Source organism: Mastigoproctus giganteus, chromosome 9 (genome assembly GCF_048544385.1).
Source record: "Mastigoproctus giganteus isolate SK-2022 chromosome 9, ASM4854438v1, whole genome shotgun sequence".
Taxonomy (NCBI): Eukaryota; Metazoa; Arthropoda; class Arachnida; order Uropygi; family Thelyphonidae; genus Mastigoproctus; species Mastigoproctus giganteus.
This window is the reverse complement of record NC_143583.1, coordinates 169225742-169241739: the sequence shown is the minus strand read 5'-3', so window position 1 is coordinate 169241739 and position 15998 is coordinate 169225742. Positions and strand designations below refer to the sequence as shown.

General features: G+C 36.9%; 1 protein-coding gene across 2 annotated transcripts in view; it reads right to left on the bottom strand.

Annotated features, from left to right (window-relative positions):
• LOC150080881 (uncharacterized) overlaps nt 1–15998 on the bottom strand; it is a 597772-nt gene that overhangs the window by 359220 nt on the left and 222554 nt on the right. For both annotated transcript variants that reach the window (XR_016547378.1, XM_090381140.1), the window contains exon 11: nt 2387–2530. Coding sequence is in view for 1 of the 2 variants with exons in the window: in XM_090381140.1 (XP_090237266.1) it covers nt 2387–2530 (144 nt within the window). In the remaining variant the exon portion in view is untranslated. The remainder of the gene's footprint in view (nt 1–2386; nt 2531–15998) is intronic.

Genomic DNA, 15998 nt, shown 5'->3' with positions numbered 1-15998 from the left:
AGAAACATTGTTCAAGGCTTAGAACTGAACAACTAATGCAACTTATGGCGGAAAAGAAAAATGCATGAAATACATATAAATTATCAGGTGACAGAGAAGCCTATCAATTTAGAAACGAGGTTAGGCAAGTTAAGGCAAATTATAAGAACTCTTTGGCAAAGAATAAATAGAAAAACAGCAAATACTTCTTTATTTATATTAACAACAGAAGGAAAGGAATGAACCACATTGGTCCAGTTCATGCTGATGGTTTTACTGTTGATGATCCTGTGAGGAAGCTGACAAACCGAACAGGTATTTTGCTACATTCACAAGAGAGGAATTCTTAGGGAAGGAGATGCTAAAATTTATCAAATTCTAACAAGGAGGTAAATGAGTCTGTAATAACTGAGAGGAAAATTGAAGAGAAATTTTTGAAGCTAAACATAAAAAAGGCACCTGTGGTGGATGGGATCTCTCCAATTATATTAAGGGTGGCAGCAAATGAGATAAGCAAACTCTTAGCCATAATTATGAGAGCATTTTTGGATTCAGGAGAGATCCCTGTGGACTAGAGATGTGTAAATGTATCCACAATTCACAAAGGGATGGGGGAGATTCAAAGGATGATATGGAAAAAAAAAAAAGATATGAATAAAGGCCTGTTAAATTAATTTCTGTTCCAGGAAAAATAATGGAGTCATTGGTTAAAGAAGTAATGCAGGCCCATCTGGAGAGGAATGCAATTATACTGCAGTCGCAGCATGGATTTGTTAATGGGCAATCTTGTTTGACCAATAATGAACTGCATGCTATGATGCAGTAAAAAAGGAACAGGATGCAAAAAATATTTTTTGACATTATATACTTAAATTTAAAAGATTTTGATATTGTTGCACATAAAAGACTGCTGTACAAATTGGAGAGGTGTGGCATTAATAGCAATTTATTGTTATGGATAGGGAGAAGATAGAGAGTTGTTATCAATGGATACTGTTCTTCTTAGACTAATGTTATTAGTGGATATGCCCAAGGTTCAATGCTGAGTGCACTGTTCTTTTCTGTATTTATTGATGAAAGCATATTAGGGTTAATGCCTAAGTTTGCAAGTAATACAAAAGTTGGCAGAATAGTTAATGACAGTAATCAGAGTATGCTACTGCAACAAGATCTTTCAATTAGGCAGAAGGGCTGAGATGTGGCAATTGAAGTTTAACATTAAAAAATGTAGGGTACTGAATACAGGTACAGCAATCCCAGATTAATGCACCAACTGTATAGTACCACACTCAGAGTATTGATAATGAAAAAGACCAGGGTAATTGTGCAGTCAGACATTAACTTCTCAGAACAGTGCACACAGGCATCACAGCTCATAAAGTTTTGTCAATGATATACAGAAATTTTGCAAGCAAGGATATGGAGGTGATTATCCCATTGTATAAGTTAATGGCTAGGCCATATTTTGAGTACAGCATATAGATCTGGAAGCTTCATTTTAGGAATGATGTGGAGCCATTGCAACGTGTGTAGAGATTGAGTAACAAGATTAGTGAGGGGAACAAAAAGGTGCACTTATCAAGAGTCTTCAGTTCTGCAAACTGCAACATTTGGAGACTAGGCACCTACGAGAAGATCTGACTCAGTTGTTTGAGGCTTAGAATGGATTGAGTAAGCTCAATACTTATGAAATCCTTCCTCTTGACTATATACATGAGAGATAAAAATTGAAATCGAAGAAGGATGGTTGCAGGAAGTAGCTCACCATCAAAAGAGGGGAATTTTAAAATATCCAAGTAAGAAATAGAAAAGTAGACTATTAGATAGGATTAGAACTATTTTTTAGAATAGAACTATTTTTTTAAATTTATTATTTATTTAATTTTTTTGCCAATGCCATGCAAACTTGCTTTCTTGCATCATTTGCCACTACTAATACTAATAATCTGAAATTTTGCTCTGTAGGTACAAAAATAATTTTTTTTGCTAGCCATTTTTATTAAATGCATTTATTATTATTATAGACATCCAAACAGTATAAAACAAGTGCTGATAATGACAGTTCAGTGTGTAACTGCAGAAACCTCCAAGTCTTAATGTTGAAGATGTATTGAATTTTAATCAGTACTCTTCTCCATCAAAAAGTCAAGGAGAACTATGCCTTAATTGATAACATGATTTATAAATAGCTTAAAAATAAAAATATAGGCTTTTTATTCACATATGGATTTCTCAGTTTATTGATTTAGGTAACACCAATAAGCTCTTCATGCATCTTTTCTGTGTGATTAATCGTTATTTGGAAGTTTACAATTAGCCATTTCCAAGTAGTTGATAGTAAACAATGAACTTCAGCAACTTTTGGTAACTTTTTCTATGGCAGTTTTTTTTTTTTTGATTGGCATACCTCATATATTTGTAGCTGCTCAAGCAGCTCTTTTGTTGTTCCTCTCCTAGACATAAAGAACTGTACTACCCTCTCCATTCCTTGCTCCTCCAAAGAATCGACCACATCATAATATTCATCCTGGTCAGAAAGGCTATCCAGAACCTGCAGTTATTAAATGCATGTTAAATTATTATTACAATTTCAGAGACAAGGAATTTATTAAGAGAGATATTCCTAGAGAGGTAAGAATAAAAAATGAGGAAGATAAAAAAAAAAAAAAAAAGTCTGAGATTGACAAATTCTATCAAAAGATAGCCATACTAGAATTAGCAGTAATTGTATTTCTTTCTATTTACATGAAGTCGATGTCTACACTTCTCCCCAATTTAGCAGAATATGCCAGGGTATTAGTAACATAAAATACATCAGAAGAAAAGTACAGCAAAGTATGCCAAGGAGCATGGATGCCAGCAGCATGGTGCAAGGTAGTGCAAGTGCAAGATCTTTGGATTTCGAAGTAATACACAATTTTTAACATTTTCATTAATTTATTGAAACATTAAAACAATACAAATTCTTTCTTTTCAAAATACAAGTACTTTCTCCCACCGATCATGAAAATTTGGCTCAGCTGTACACGTAAATCAGTCAAACTTGACTTAATTAAAATATTCCATGTATTCAAAAATTTGGTGAACAAAAAATTTATTCCCACATGCACCACCTTGCAAAATATCTTGCCAGTGCCCATGCCAAGGAGTGTACCATTTATAAATATTTAGTATTAAATAGCAATATTTAATATTTAATATTAATAATAAAAATTCTTCATAGTTATAAATATTTAATTAATATGAGCAAAAAGAGAATTTTCAATATATATTGGAACCATACAAACATACAGTTTATGCTGCAATGTCCACAAGGTCATGCTTTTACAGGGACCTGCTCACCACCTATGTAGTTTTTTAACACTACATTATGTCCTCATCTCTAGGCGCCTCCGTAGCCAGGGGCAGCAGTGTGTAGCACATGCTTCTTGATTAGACCGGGGTTCGAGCCCATGACCACTAAATACAGAAGATGCGGAAAGGTCAGGGAATGACCACTGCATATCCCCGGAGAAATATGGCCTTAGTTGCTAATGCTCCTAAAAACCAAAATAACAACAACAACAACCTCGTCTCTAGTCCAAGACTGCATGATGAATTCAATAATGGGCTCAACATCAGGAGATGGATTTGTTGGAGGATGATTGGATGGTATGTTTTATCCTCACATACCCATTCACAGCCAACATACACATCTGTTTAAACATGTCAAACATACTGTATGAGATCAGAGGGGCCTGTTCCATAAAAAATAATGGCGTAACTAGTTAAAGAAGTAATGCAGGACCATCTAGACAGGAATGTAATTATACTGCAGTCACAGCATGGATTTGTTAAAGGGCAGTCTTCTCTAGCTTACTTGGTTTGTTGCTGATTTTATGAATGATCGATATAACTTTCTCCTGATATAATGACCATTATTCTCATCTCCCTATGAGCTCGTTATAAAGAGCTTCGACTGTATTTTATCTATTTATTTTTTTCATTTTCTTAAAACATTTGGGAGATTTCTAGAGTATTCAGAAGCTTTCTACAACATTCGAGAATGTTCCAGAATGTTTTAGAATATTTTTATGTGCAGACGAAAGGTCAGGATGTTTGTGAAAGGTTCTGGAACTTTTGAGAGTGCTCTAGAAACATTGTGAGCCTTCTGGAAATTTCTTTACCAGTATATATATATGGATGGGTTCCACACCATTCCTCCATGGATGGTGCTTTGGTGTATTGTAACAATGTCCAGGAATTAATTAAAGAGTTATATCTGGAGCACATCCCTGAGCAGTAAAGGCTTTTCATTGATTCATCCAAGGTCAGTTTGAAAGCAGTGCAGTTTTAGTTCATAATGGAAATAAGTATATATCCATACTTTTGGCTCACGCAGTTCATGTGATGGAAATTTACAAGAACATACATATTCTTTTGCAAAAAATATGCTATTAAGAATACAAATCTGTGCCGACCTAAAAGTGGTGGCTTTGCTCACTATGTTGCAAGGTGGATACGCTAAATACCACTGTTTTTTATGTGAGTGGGACATCCGAGTGAATGATTGCCACTACAGGGTAAAAAAATAGGCAGACCATTCAGAAACTACACCTACACAAAAATGTAGTGGAGGTATAGTGGACAAGTCAAAAATCTATTTGTGGATAAGTCAAAAATCTATTTACCTCCACTGAACGTCAAGCTAGGTTTTATAAAAAATTTGTGAAAGTGATGGACAAAAAAGGAGGATTTTCTTGTTTGAAGGCAAATGTTTCTTCAAATCAGTAAGGCCATGATAAAAGAGGGAATTTTTGTGGGTTCTCAAATTAAACTACTATTCCAAGATGAGGAATTCACTAAAAAATTAAATTCTACAGAAATAAGAGCCTGAAAGGCATTCGAAAATATCTGCCGGAACTTTTTAGGCAATTAGAAATCACAAAATTACAGTGAAATTGTGGATGAGCTAATTTTAGCATACAGAGAGTTGGGATGCAGCGTGTTGTTAAAGCCTCATTTCCTACTTCCCGTTTAGGCTTTTTTACTGAAAACTTGGGAGCTGTCTCCGATGAACATGGTGAAAGATTTCACCAAGATATTTCTCAAATGGTAAAAAGATACCAGGGAAAGTGGAGTCAATATATGTTGGCAGACTAATGTTGGAATCTCGTACAAGAGACAAAAATGGGCAATTATAAAAGACAAAAAATTACAAAATAAGTGTTTTGTTATCAATAAACATTTTTTTGTAAACAGAATAAGGTTAACAGACCCATTGTTCAATGTTTAGTACTGTATATAACATTTTCTTAAAATATATAAAATCCTTTTTACTAGAAACTGAGTTTTTGACTTTAATCCCTTCCCCCTTAATATCGGTAGGCGTTACAGCAACATGGTTGCCATATTTAAATTCAGTAATGTCAAATCTACAAGAATCACCCTGAATTTTAACAGGGAGTGAAAAAGATGTTTTTGTTTGTTTTTTTTCAACCAGTGTTATCGGCAGCTGCACCTCTTCATGTACTAAGAATCTGGAGATAAAAGAAATACTAAATGGCAGGGCGAAGGTAAAGAACGCCAGCATGCGAACCAGGGTAAACTACAGGAAACTTACTGGCCAAACTGGTTTGACGCTCCATGTATTATCAGTAGCGGCAGTAGAAGTCGAGAACAATAAATTGTTGCGTGAACACAGAAGACGATAACATTGTAGTGTTCAGTGATTGACTGATGTTATGATATGCATACATATGAAGAATCTTTCTTTCTTTCTTTTTCTATTATTTCCCATAAAACTTCAGAAGAGGGTGCACACTCCAGCGTAACATAACCTAACCTTTTTTCACCAGCCTGCTTGAATCCGTCCCGAATTAGTGGCATAAACTAACCTAACCTTATTTCACTGTCCAAAAATGAAGGTCTATTAAAAACTCACATTTCTTTTGCCCTGTTCTAAAGTTTTACCGATTACGGACATCATTAATTGCTTGTCCATCCTGAATTAGTGACATTAACTAGGGTGCGCACTCCAGTGTAACATAACCTTTTTCCACCAGCCTACTTGAATCTGTCTTGAATGAGAAGTGTATTAAATATAAATATGTATATCCAGTAAAAATATTAATACACATTTAATTACAAATGGTTTGCAGCTTTTGAGGCTAAACGGGCCTCTTCGTCAGCAAATACTAAAGGAATGGAGACGTTAGAGACAATTTTGAAGGATACGGTTGTGCGCGCAATGAGGCGTGCATGGGCATGAGGTTGACCATTCAACCACTAGATTGGTATTCATTGTTGCTGCATGGATGTGTGTGGTTATGCTTCCAGCACTTATTTAGACTCAAAACAGTTGCCTCCAAGATAGGGTGTGGTCTCATTCCCTTGCTGTGGTTCATAGTTCTTGAATTACACGCCGACCGGGCTAGCCAGGTGGGTAAGGTGCCTGCCTGGCAACCCAAAGGTCGCGGGTTCGAATCCCGCCTCGGGCTTGGATCAAAGTACTGCAAAAACCTTGGGAGGTGCAATATGGCCACAGAAGCCGATGCGCCAACAACTACCAAATCAAAAAAAAAAAAAAAAAAATTGAATTACATGATATATTAAGTGACTCTAGCCAGAGGCGGTGGCGAAAGTGTTGGGACTGGTCAATCACTTCGTAGTCACACTTGGGATTAAGGTCGTGGTGGGTCGACCAGAAATGTTCCGCTATTGCGGATTGGTCAGTCTCAGCAAGGCGGTCTTGAAGGTGTCTCGAAGTCTCCCCTATGTAGCAGCTGTTACAATCTTTGCAGGTTATGTGATATACTACGCCGCTGCGCAAGAGAGGGGTGACTGGAGTCTTCACATTGGAAACCAGAGAACGCAACTTTCTACCAAGTAGCTGCATGCGTTTTATGTTGTATTCTCGAAGGATTTTTGAAATCTGAATAGTAGGGAATGTAGGTGGTAGATACATTTAGGCATGTTGAGCCAGATTTCAAAAATCCGAGAATACAATATAAAATGCATGCAGCTACCTGGTAGAAACTTGCGTTCTCTGGTTTCCAACATGAAGACTCCGGTCGCCCCTTTCTTGTGCAGCACCTCTGGCTAGAGTCACTTAATATATCATGTAATTCAAGAACTGTGAACAGTAGCAAGAGGCTGAGACTACACCTTATCTTGGAGGCAACTGTTTTGAGACTAGATAAGTGCTGGAAGCATAACCACACATGCAGCAACAATGAACACCAAACTAGTGGTTGAATGGCCAACCTCATGCCCACGCATGCCTCATTACATGCACAACTGTATCCTTCAAAATTTTGTCTCTAACATTTCCATTCTGTTAGTATTTTCTGACGAAGAGGCCCGTTTAGCCTTGAAAGCTGCAAACCATTTGTAATTAAATGTGTATTAAAATTTTTACTGAATATGTGTATTTATATTTATATTTAAGCAATGGATCCCAGTACTACAGACCCATTTACTCTCATCAGTAGTGTATTAATTAGCAAAATACTCATGAACTCCAATAATCTGCTTTTAATAATGGGAAAAACTAATCATTGCATTATCTGTCATGCCTACATATCACTCAATATATGTTTCTCGACTTCTACTGCCATTACCGATAACACACACAGAACAGCTGTTTACCAAGAATGCAGGGAGAAACTGTGGTAGCGGCAAACCAGTTTGTTCAGTAAATTTCCTGTTGGCTTTCTTTACCTTAGCCAATGGCAGTAATTGCAGTGTATTGATGTAGGAATTACTTAAAGATGTAATGTTAAAGGCAAAGGAATGGCTTTTGCTTTCTTAAAAGTGACTATAATGACATTTTTAAAAATCTATTCAGTGGGACCAACTGATGATGTTACCAACGATGAATTTTAAATGGGAAGCATTCAGGTGAGTAACAGTTAAGTGTTTTATACCATCTAAGAGATACTGTTCGAGGCTTAGCACCTCAATGTATGTCAGATGAATTGATGAGACTTGTGGCAGAGAAGAAAAATGCATGGGATGCTTATGAATTATCAAGATATACAGAAACCTACATTAGGTATAAATTAGTCTGCAATCAAGTAACAAAGTAGATTAGGCAAACTCAGGTAGAAGTCACTGGCAAAGACTTATGTAAACACTTGATGGAAGGGGGTGAACTACATTGTTCTGCTAGATATTGATGGTTTAACTGTTGGTGACCCTGCTCAGGTTGCTAACAAACTGAATAGATATTTTGCATCTACATTCACACATGAGGAACATTTTAGGGATGGCAATGCCAGGAGTGTATTAAATTTTAACAGAAACTAAATGACTTTGTGATAACTGAAAGGAAAGTGGAAGAGAAATTACAGAGACTAAATGTTAATAATTCACATGGGATGGATGAAATCTATCCAATTATATTGAGAGAGGCAGCCCAAGAGGTCAGCAAACTTTTAGCCATAATTATAAGAGTATTGTTGAATAAAGAGGAGATCCCTATGGATTAGAGATGTGCAAATGTATCCCTAATTCAAAGTGGAGGGGGATAATAGAAGTCAATATTACAGACCTGTAAGATTGACTTCAGTTCCAGGGAAAAATGGAATCACTGGTTAAAAAAGTAATGCAGAACCATATGCACAGGAATACAGTTATATGGCAGTCACAGCATGGATTTGTTAAGGAGCTAACTTGTCTGATCAATCTGATAAGATACAGTAAACTGTTCAATTAAAATGAAAACAGCAAGTCACATGATTACTGTATTTGTTTATGTTCACCATTTTGAAAGTGAATTCTGTACTGATATCACGGGTTATACCACTGTTTACATTTACTTTAAATTAAAAACTCCTCACTATGGCTCCTAAAGTTAATAAACCTCATACAGAGAAGAAAAGAAGAACAACATTAAAGCTTAGTGACAAACTTGATAAAACAAAGAAAATAGGATGAGGCATAAGTAGGAGTGTATTAATCGCAGAATATAATACTGGATTGTCAACTACATGATATTAAACATTCGAAGCACAAACTTTTATAATTTATTACATGTTCAGAACCTAACAATAAGATAGCTGATAGAAAAAGTTTACACAAGCCAAAATTAGAAAACTTAAAGTGCTGCATGAGTGGATTTTATTAAAATGATTGGAAGGTATGGCTATATCATGGTCATTGATTATTGCCAAAGCAAAAGATTTTAAAGAAAAAATTGGCATTGATACAACAATTGCTTTTACTGATGGAGGGTTAACTAAATTTAAGATCAGACATGGAATTATAAAATTAGACATTGCAGGAGAAAAACAGTCTGCCAACACAGAGGCAGCTAAAGAATACAGTGTGACATTTGAGAAGCTTGTTAATGACAATAATCTTACAGCCAACCAAATATACAATGTTAACAAAACTGGTCTATACTGGAAATGTCTGCCACAAAAAAGGCAAACATTTCCAGTTGGCAGGTTGCAAATAAAAAAAGTGCAAGTGGTTTTAAGCAAAATAAAGAAAGAGTGGCAGTTCTAAGGTGTGCAAATGCATTGGGCCTTTAGTGATTGGTAAATACCATCATCCACGAGCCTTGAAGAGAATTATGCATTTGACGGTGACTAATAAGGCCCAAAAAATGCTTGTATGGATAAGAAAAATTTTCAAGATTGGTTCACTCATGAATCCATTCCAGCAGTTCAAAAGAATTTACATGACATGGGAAATAGTCCAAATTCTAAATGTGTTTTACTTCTTGATAACTTTAGGATCCATCCTCATGAATCCAAATTAGTTTTTGCTTGTGGAAATATTTTTTACTGTTATTTACCATACAATGTCACTTCTCTTATTCAGTGGATCAAGGAGTTAACCAAAATTTTAAATGCCATTACAGGAGTGATTTTATGAAATAAATGATTAGCAAAGATATCTCCATTCTCAACTTTCAACAGGGCTTCGCAATTAAAGATGCAATATATTCTGTAGCAATTGCTTGGAATACTGTGAAATCCATCACTCTTGTGAGAGCATGGAGGAAATTATGGCCAAGTGTCACATCTGCTGACTTACCATCTGATGAAGATGATATTGATGGTTTTAAAGTAAGGTATTGAAGAAATAATACAAGTTCAATCCACCACAACAGAAAATCCTTTACATAGCCTTTAAGTTGGAAATATTGATGCATGGCTCGCTGTTGATAATCAGGTTAAATTATCACAATCATTCCCAAATCAAGGAATCATCAATAGAGTCATTACTCCTGTGAAACTAGATGATGCAATTTGTTCAGATGTAGAAGAAAAGAACATAACATTGGCTGTTGCAGAATCAAGCATGGAAAATATTCTTCATTTTTTTAACAAAATCCAAACATGCTGCAAAACACCATGATAACAAAAAAAATGAGCATCAATGAAACCAAGTGATATAAGAAAATTTTTGAAAAAAGCAATTACTATTCCTAAAAGAAAATCCATCAAGAAAATGTATCCTCTACTACAGATGAAGCATTAGAAGAAATGGCACCCTCTACATCTAAACCAGACATATTCGAAGGGGATCAGCTGGAATAGAAATTGTTTTTCCTTTTTTATGTTTATATACTAAAGTACATTTACGATTTTTATGTTTATATGCTAAAGCATGTTTATGTTTTTTTATGTTTACATATAACAGGATGTTTATGATTTTTTATGTGCAGTTAATAAAATTGCATTCTTAATATCTCTATTTCTTATTTAGCCTCATTACTTCTGCATTAAATGTATTCTACCTTTTTATATATTCTAACTTTCTAGATAACAGAAAAATCCAAATAATGGCACCTTCAATCCCCAAAGGTGCAGTTATTCTGAAAGTCTACTGTACTATGATAGAGTAACAAAGGATCTGGATGCACATAGTAATTTCGATATCATATACTTAGATTTCAGAAAAGCTGTTGATACTGTTGCCCATTAAAGACTGTTGAACAAATTGGAGCAGCGTGACACTAAAGGCAAGTTACTGTTATGGATAAAGGGATCATTGAGAAGATGGAGAATGGTTATCAATGGGCACTGCTCTTCTTGGAATAATGTTGTGGGGCAGGTGCCTCTGTAGCCAGGTGGGAAGGAGCAGCAGTGCGTAGCACACGCTTCTTGATTAGACCGGGGTTCGAGCCCGTCACCACCAAATACAGAGGATGCAGAAAGATCAGGGGAATGGCTACTGCATATTCCCGGAGCAATATGGCCTTAGTTGCTAATGCTCCTAAAAACCAAATAACAAACTAACAAACAAACTAATGTTGTTAGTAGATTACCCATGTTTCAGTGCTGGGCTCATTGTTTTCATTATTTATTAATGATATTGATGAAGGCATATCAGGATTAATGGCCAAGTTTGCAAATGATATGAAGGTTCACAGGATGGTTAATAACAGCAATCATGATATGCTACTATAACAAGATCTAGAAAAATTAGGCAGATGGGCTGAGAAGAAGCAACTGAATTTCAAAACTTAAAAATACCAGGTATTGTATATAGATAGCAGAATAATAACATACCAACTTTGTGGAAAAACACTAAATGTAGTGGACAAGAAAAATACCTGGAGGTAAATTCATTTTAGGAAGGATGTTGATCAGCTGGAACAAGAACAGAGATAGGCAATGCAATTACTGTGCAGAACAAAGAGTTAATCTTACCAAGATTGGAGCATTTAAGAATGTGAATGGACTGAGTAAGCTCAGTGCTGCTCTTGTTCAGACTTACAGAAATGATAAGAGATAAATTTAAATTGAGAAAGGATGGTTGCAGGATGGATGTACAGAAATTTGTTTACATTGAGTGGATAGTTTGTTCCAACAAGTTTTATTGTTGGAATAAACTTACATCTGGTTCTGGGAAAGTGGATATTTGAATAAATTTAAGGAGGAAATAGAGAACTTATTGGAGTGGTCAAACAGGTGATGTGGTTAGTTTGTTTTTATTTTATTTATTTATTTTTTTTTTTTTTGACTAATACTGTATAAGCTTTCTTTTTTGTATCACTTGCCACTATACTAAAAATAAAAAACAGAAAGAAAGGAATAATGCATAATTAATAATAATTAAAAAAATAAAAAAATAGTGAAAATAAGAAAGTAACATATATAAAAAATAAATGAAAAACTACCTTTTTCAACCTTGTCCTAAAATATGAATCAGGTTGAGTTGGCTTTGGATCGTGTTATGCTAAAACATATTCTGTTAGGAGAGAGAGATGGTTCAACTGCATTTTTTTGAACCATGATAAGTCCAGATTTTAGATTAAAAGTTGAAGATTAGTAAATACACCTTAAGCCAGTATTTACCAAAATTTTGTCACTCAAGTAACACTTAGCATTAACAGAAAATAACAATACAGTATACATCCAGTGACAAATTTTAATGACTGAAAATGGAGCTTTCAAGGTAAATGGACCCTTTCTTCAGCATTATAACGTATACAGATTCTAACATAATATGGATTTTAGAGATAAAAATTTAACAGATACAAGAGTTGTGCATTCCCCAGTGCATACTTGGCTGCTTGATTGAGCATTCATATATACTAGAATGGCATTCATTGTTGGTACATGGATGTGTGTGGGTTTGCTGTCAGCTTTGTCGAGCTTCAAGACAGTTAATTCCAAGATAGGGTGTAGTTTCGTGCCCTTGCAGCGATTCAAGGTTCTTGAATTGCATGATATGTTTAATGATTCTAGCCAAAGGCGTTGGCAGAAGTGCCACCGCCTTTGGCTAGAATTGGTTGACCTTAACCCTAAATGCGATTACGAAGTGAACAACCAATCCGCCTGGATTGGTTGATCACTTCGTGATCGCATTTAGGGTTAAGGTCATGGTGGGTCAACCAGAAATGTTCCGCGATTGCGGAGTGGTCAGTGTCACCAAGGCGAATCGATCTGTCATGCTCTGGAAGGTGGTCTTGAAGGCATCTCGAGCTCTCCCCTATATAGCAATTCCCACAATCTTTGCAAGTTATGCGGAATACCACTCCGCTATGCAAAAGAGGGGCGACTGGTCTTTTCACATTAGAAATCAGAGAACGTAAACTCCTACCAGGTAGTTGTATTCATTTTATATGGTATTCCCTTAGGATTTTCGAAATCTGGTCCGACGTGTCCGGATAGTAGGGAATATAGGTGGAAGGCCTATTGTCATGTGGGGACAATGGCCTCGGGTGGGTCGTAAGCTCTGCCACTTGTAGCAAGCACTTGTCTAATATATGGGTTGGGTAACCACAACTGACCAGGTCAGTTTTTACTCTGGAAATCTCGGTGTGCCTGAGCCATTCCTCTGAGCTGGAATGGCTCCAAGCTTGGGAGAATAGAGTGTGGGCAGTGCTATTTAGATGACAAGGGGTGTGGCCTGGTCTGCAGTTAGTAAACTATCAGCACCACATTGGTTTACGGTATGCTGAGGTTTCCAGGCGTGGGCCCATCTGCTTTACTAGAACATCTAAAAATGGAAGAGACCTGTTCATTTCTAGTTCTAAAATGAACTGGATGAATAGCGATAGAGAATCGAGGTACTCTAGCAGTGCTGTCTCTGAACCACGTGGGATGACAGTGAAGATGTCATTGACATATCTGCACCACATTGTAATAGGTATAGGTGGGCTCAGGAAGATCTATTCCTCTAATTGCTCCATAGCAATGATGGCAACAACTGGCGCTGACAGAGACACCCATAGCTTTACTGTGTACCTGCTTGTACAGGGAATCGCCAAAAATAATGACACTGCCTGACAATCAAGGTTGAGGGCAATACAGATGTCCTCTGTGGATAGTGATGTTCTGCTCGGTAGGTTTGAGTCATTCTCCAGAAATCTCTTGGTGCAGTTAATGGCCTGTTGAACTGGAATCAATGTAAACAGAGACACGACACTGAACAACACCATAATCTCATTGTCTGTAAGTTCTTTAATTAGGCAAATAAATTCCTCACTGTTGGTGAAAGTGTGGATGGTATTTCCCACTAGAGGTAGTAGTAGTAGTGACATGTGATGCAAGAAAGCAAGTGCATATGCAGCATCAGCCAAAAAAAAAAAAAATTTACAAAACAATTCTCCCTAAATGTTTGTCCAGTTTCTCCTTAAATTTATTTAACTTATCAACTTCCAAAACGACAGATGGAAGTTTGTTCCAGCAATTAACCACCCAGTGGCTAGAGGCAAATTTCCACACATCTGTTCTACATCTGTCTTTCCTTAATTTGAATTTATCCCCCTTAGGTTCGTAATCTGAACAAGTGGAAGAATCCCATCAGAATTCAGCATGCTCAACCCATTCAAGGCCTTATATACCTCAATGAGATCACCTTGCAAGTACCTAGTCTCCAGCCACTGCAATTTGCTGAACTTAAGCCTCTCTTGGTAAGAGGATCCCTTCATTCCCCTCACCAATCTTGTTGCCCTTCTCTGTACACGCTCAAGCAAATCTACATCCTTCCTAAAATGAGGCCTCCAGACATGTATGCAGTACTCAAGGCATGGCCTGACCATTGCCTTATACAGAGGGACAATCACCTCCTTTTCCCTGCTAGCAAAATTCCTATATATAATTGACAAAACCCCATGACCTGCCCTGGCAGCCTGTCTGCATTGCTCAGAAAACTTCATATCTGACTGCACAATTACTCCCAGGTATTTTTCATTTTCTACCACCTTATGTATAGTACCAGACAGTTGGTACGTTTCTCTGGGATTACTTCTACCCATATGCAGTACTTTGCATTTGTCAAGGTTAAACTTTAGTTGCCACTTCTCAGCCCATTTGCCCAAATTTTCTAGATCCTGTTGCAGTAGCGCGCTGACATTACTGTCATTAACAACCCTGCCAACCTTTGTATCATCTGCAAACTTTGACACTAAGCATGGTGGCCTCCATAGCCAGGTGGGCAGGAGCACCAGTGAATAGCACATGCTTCTTGATTAGACCGGGGTTCGAGCCCGTGACCACCAAATATGGAGGATGCGGAAAGGTCAGGGAACGACCGACCACCGCATATCCCCGGAGCAATATGGCTTTAGTTGCTAATGCTCCTAAAAACCAAACAACAACAAAGCCTGATATACCTTCATCAATATCATTGATAAATATACAAAACAACAGTGGACCCAACACCGAACCCTGCAGGACTCCACTAATAACATTGGGCACAAAGTAGAAGGAGTGCTGTGGCTAGGGAGAGAACTGAAGGGGGTGATTCTCCAACGCATCACAGCCTAAAAAATGTGCAACGTCTGAAATGTTTGCAGAACTTTCTGGAACAGGACATGATCTGGCCAAGATCTGAACATGATCTGAACACCATGAAGAGCAGCACCCATTGATTATCACCCTCTGTCTTCTCCCACTCAACCATCCTTTTATCCATTGTAGCAATTTACCCTTAATACCATTCTGCTCCAATTTGTACAGTAGTCTTCCATGCATAACAGTGTCAAAAGCTTTCTGGAGATCCAAGTATATGATATCAAAATTATTTTTTGCATCCAGTTCCTTTGTAACAACATCATAATAACCAATCAAATTTGTCAGACAAGACTTTACCTTAACAAACCCATGCTGTGTCTAAATTATTCCTGCAGTCTTGTCTAGATGATCCTACAATGCATCTTTAACCAGTGACTCCATTATTTTACACAGAACAGAAGTTAAACTAACTGGTCTGTAATTACTCGTGTCACACTTTGATCACCCTTTGTGAATTGGGGATACATTTGCACATCTCCAGTACGTGGAAACCTCCCCGGACTCCAAGGATGCTCTCATAATTATGGTTAAGGGTTTGCTTACTTCCTTTGCCACCTCCTTTAATATAACTGGATAGATCCCATCCACCACAGGTGCCTTCCTTATGTTTAACTTCAACAATTTCTCCTCCACTTTGCTCTCAGTTATTACAAAATCATTAAGCACCTTGCTACAATTTGATAACCTTCTGCCATTTTCAAACCTTAATAACTCCTCATGTGTGAATGTAGATGCACAATACTCATTCAGTTTGTTTGATATCTGAGCAGGATCATC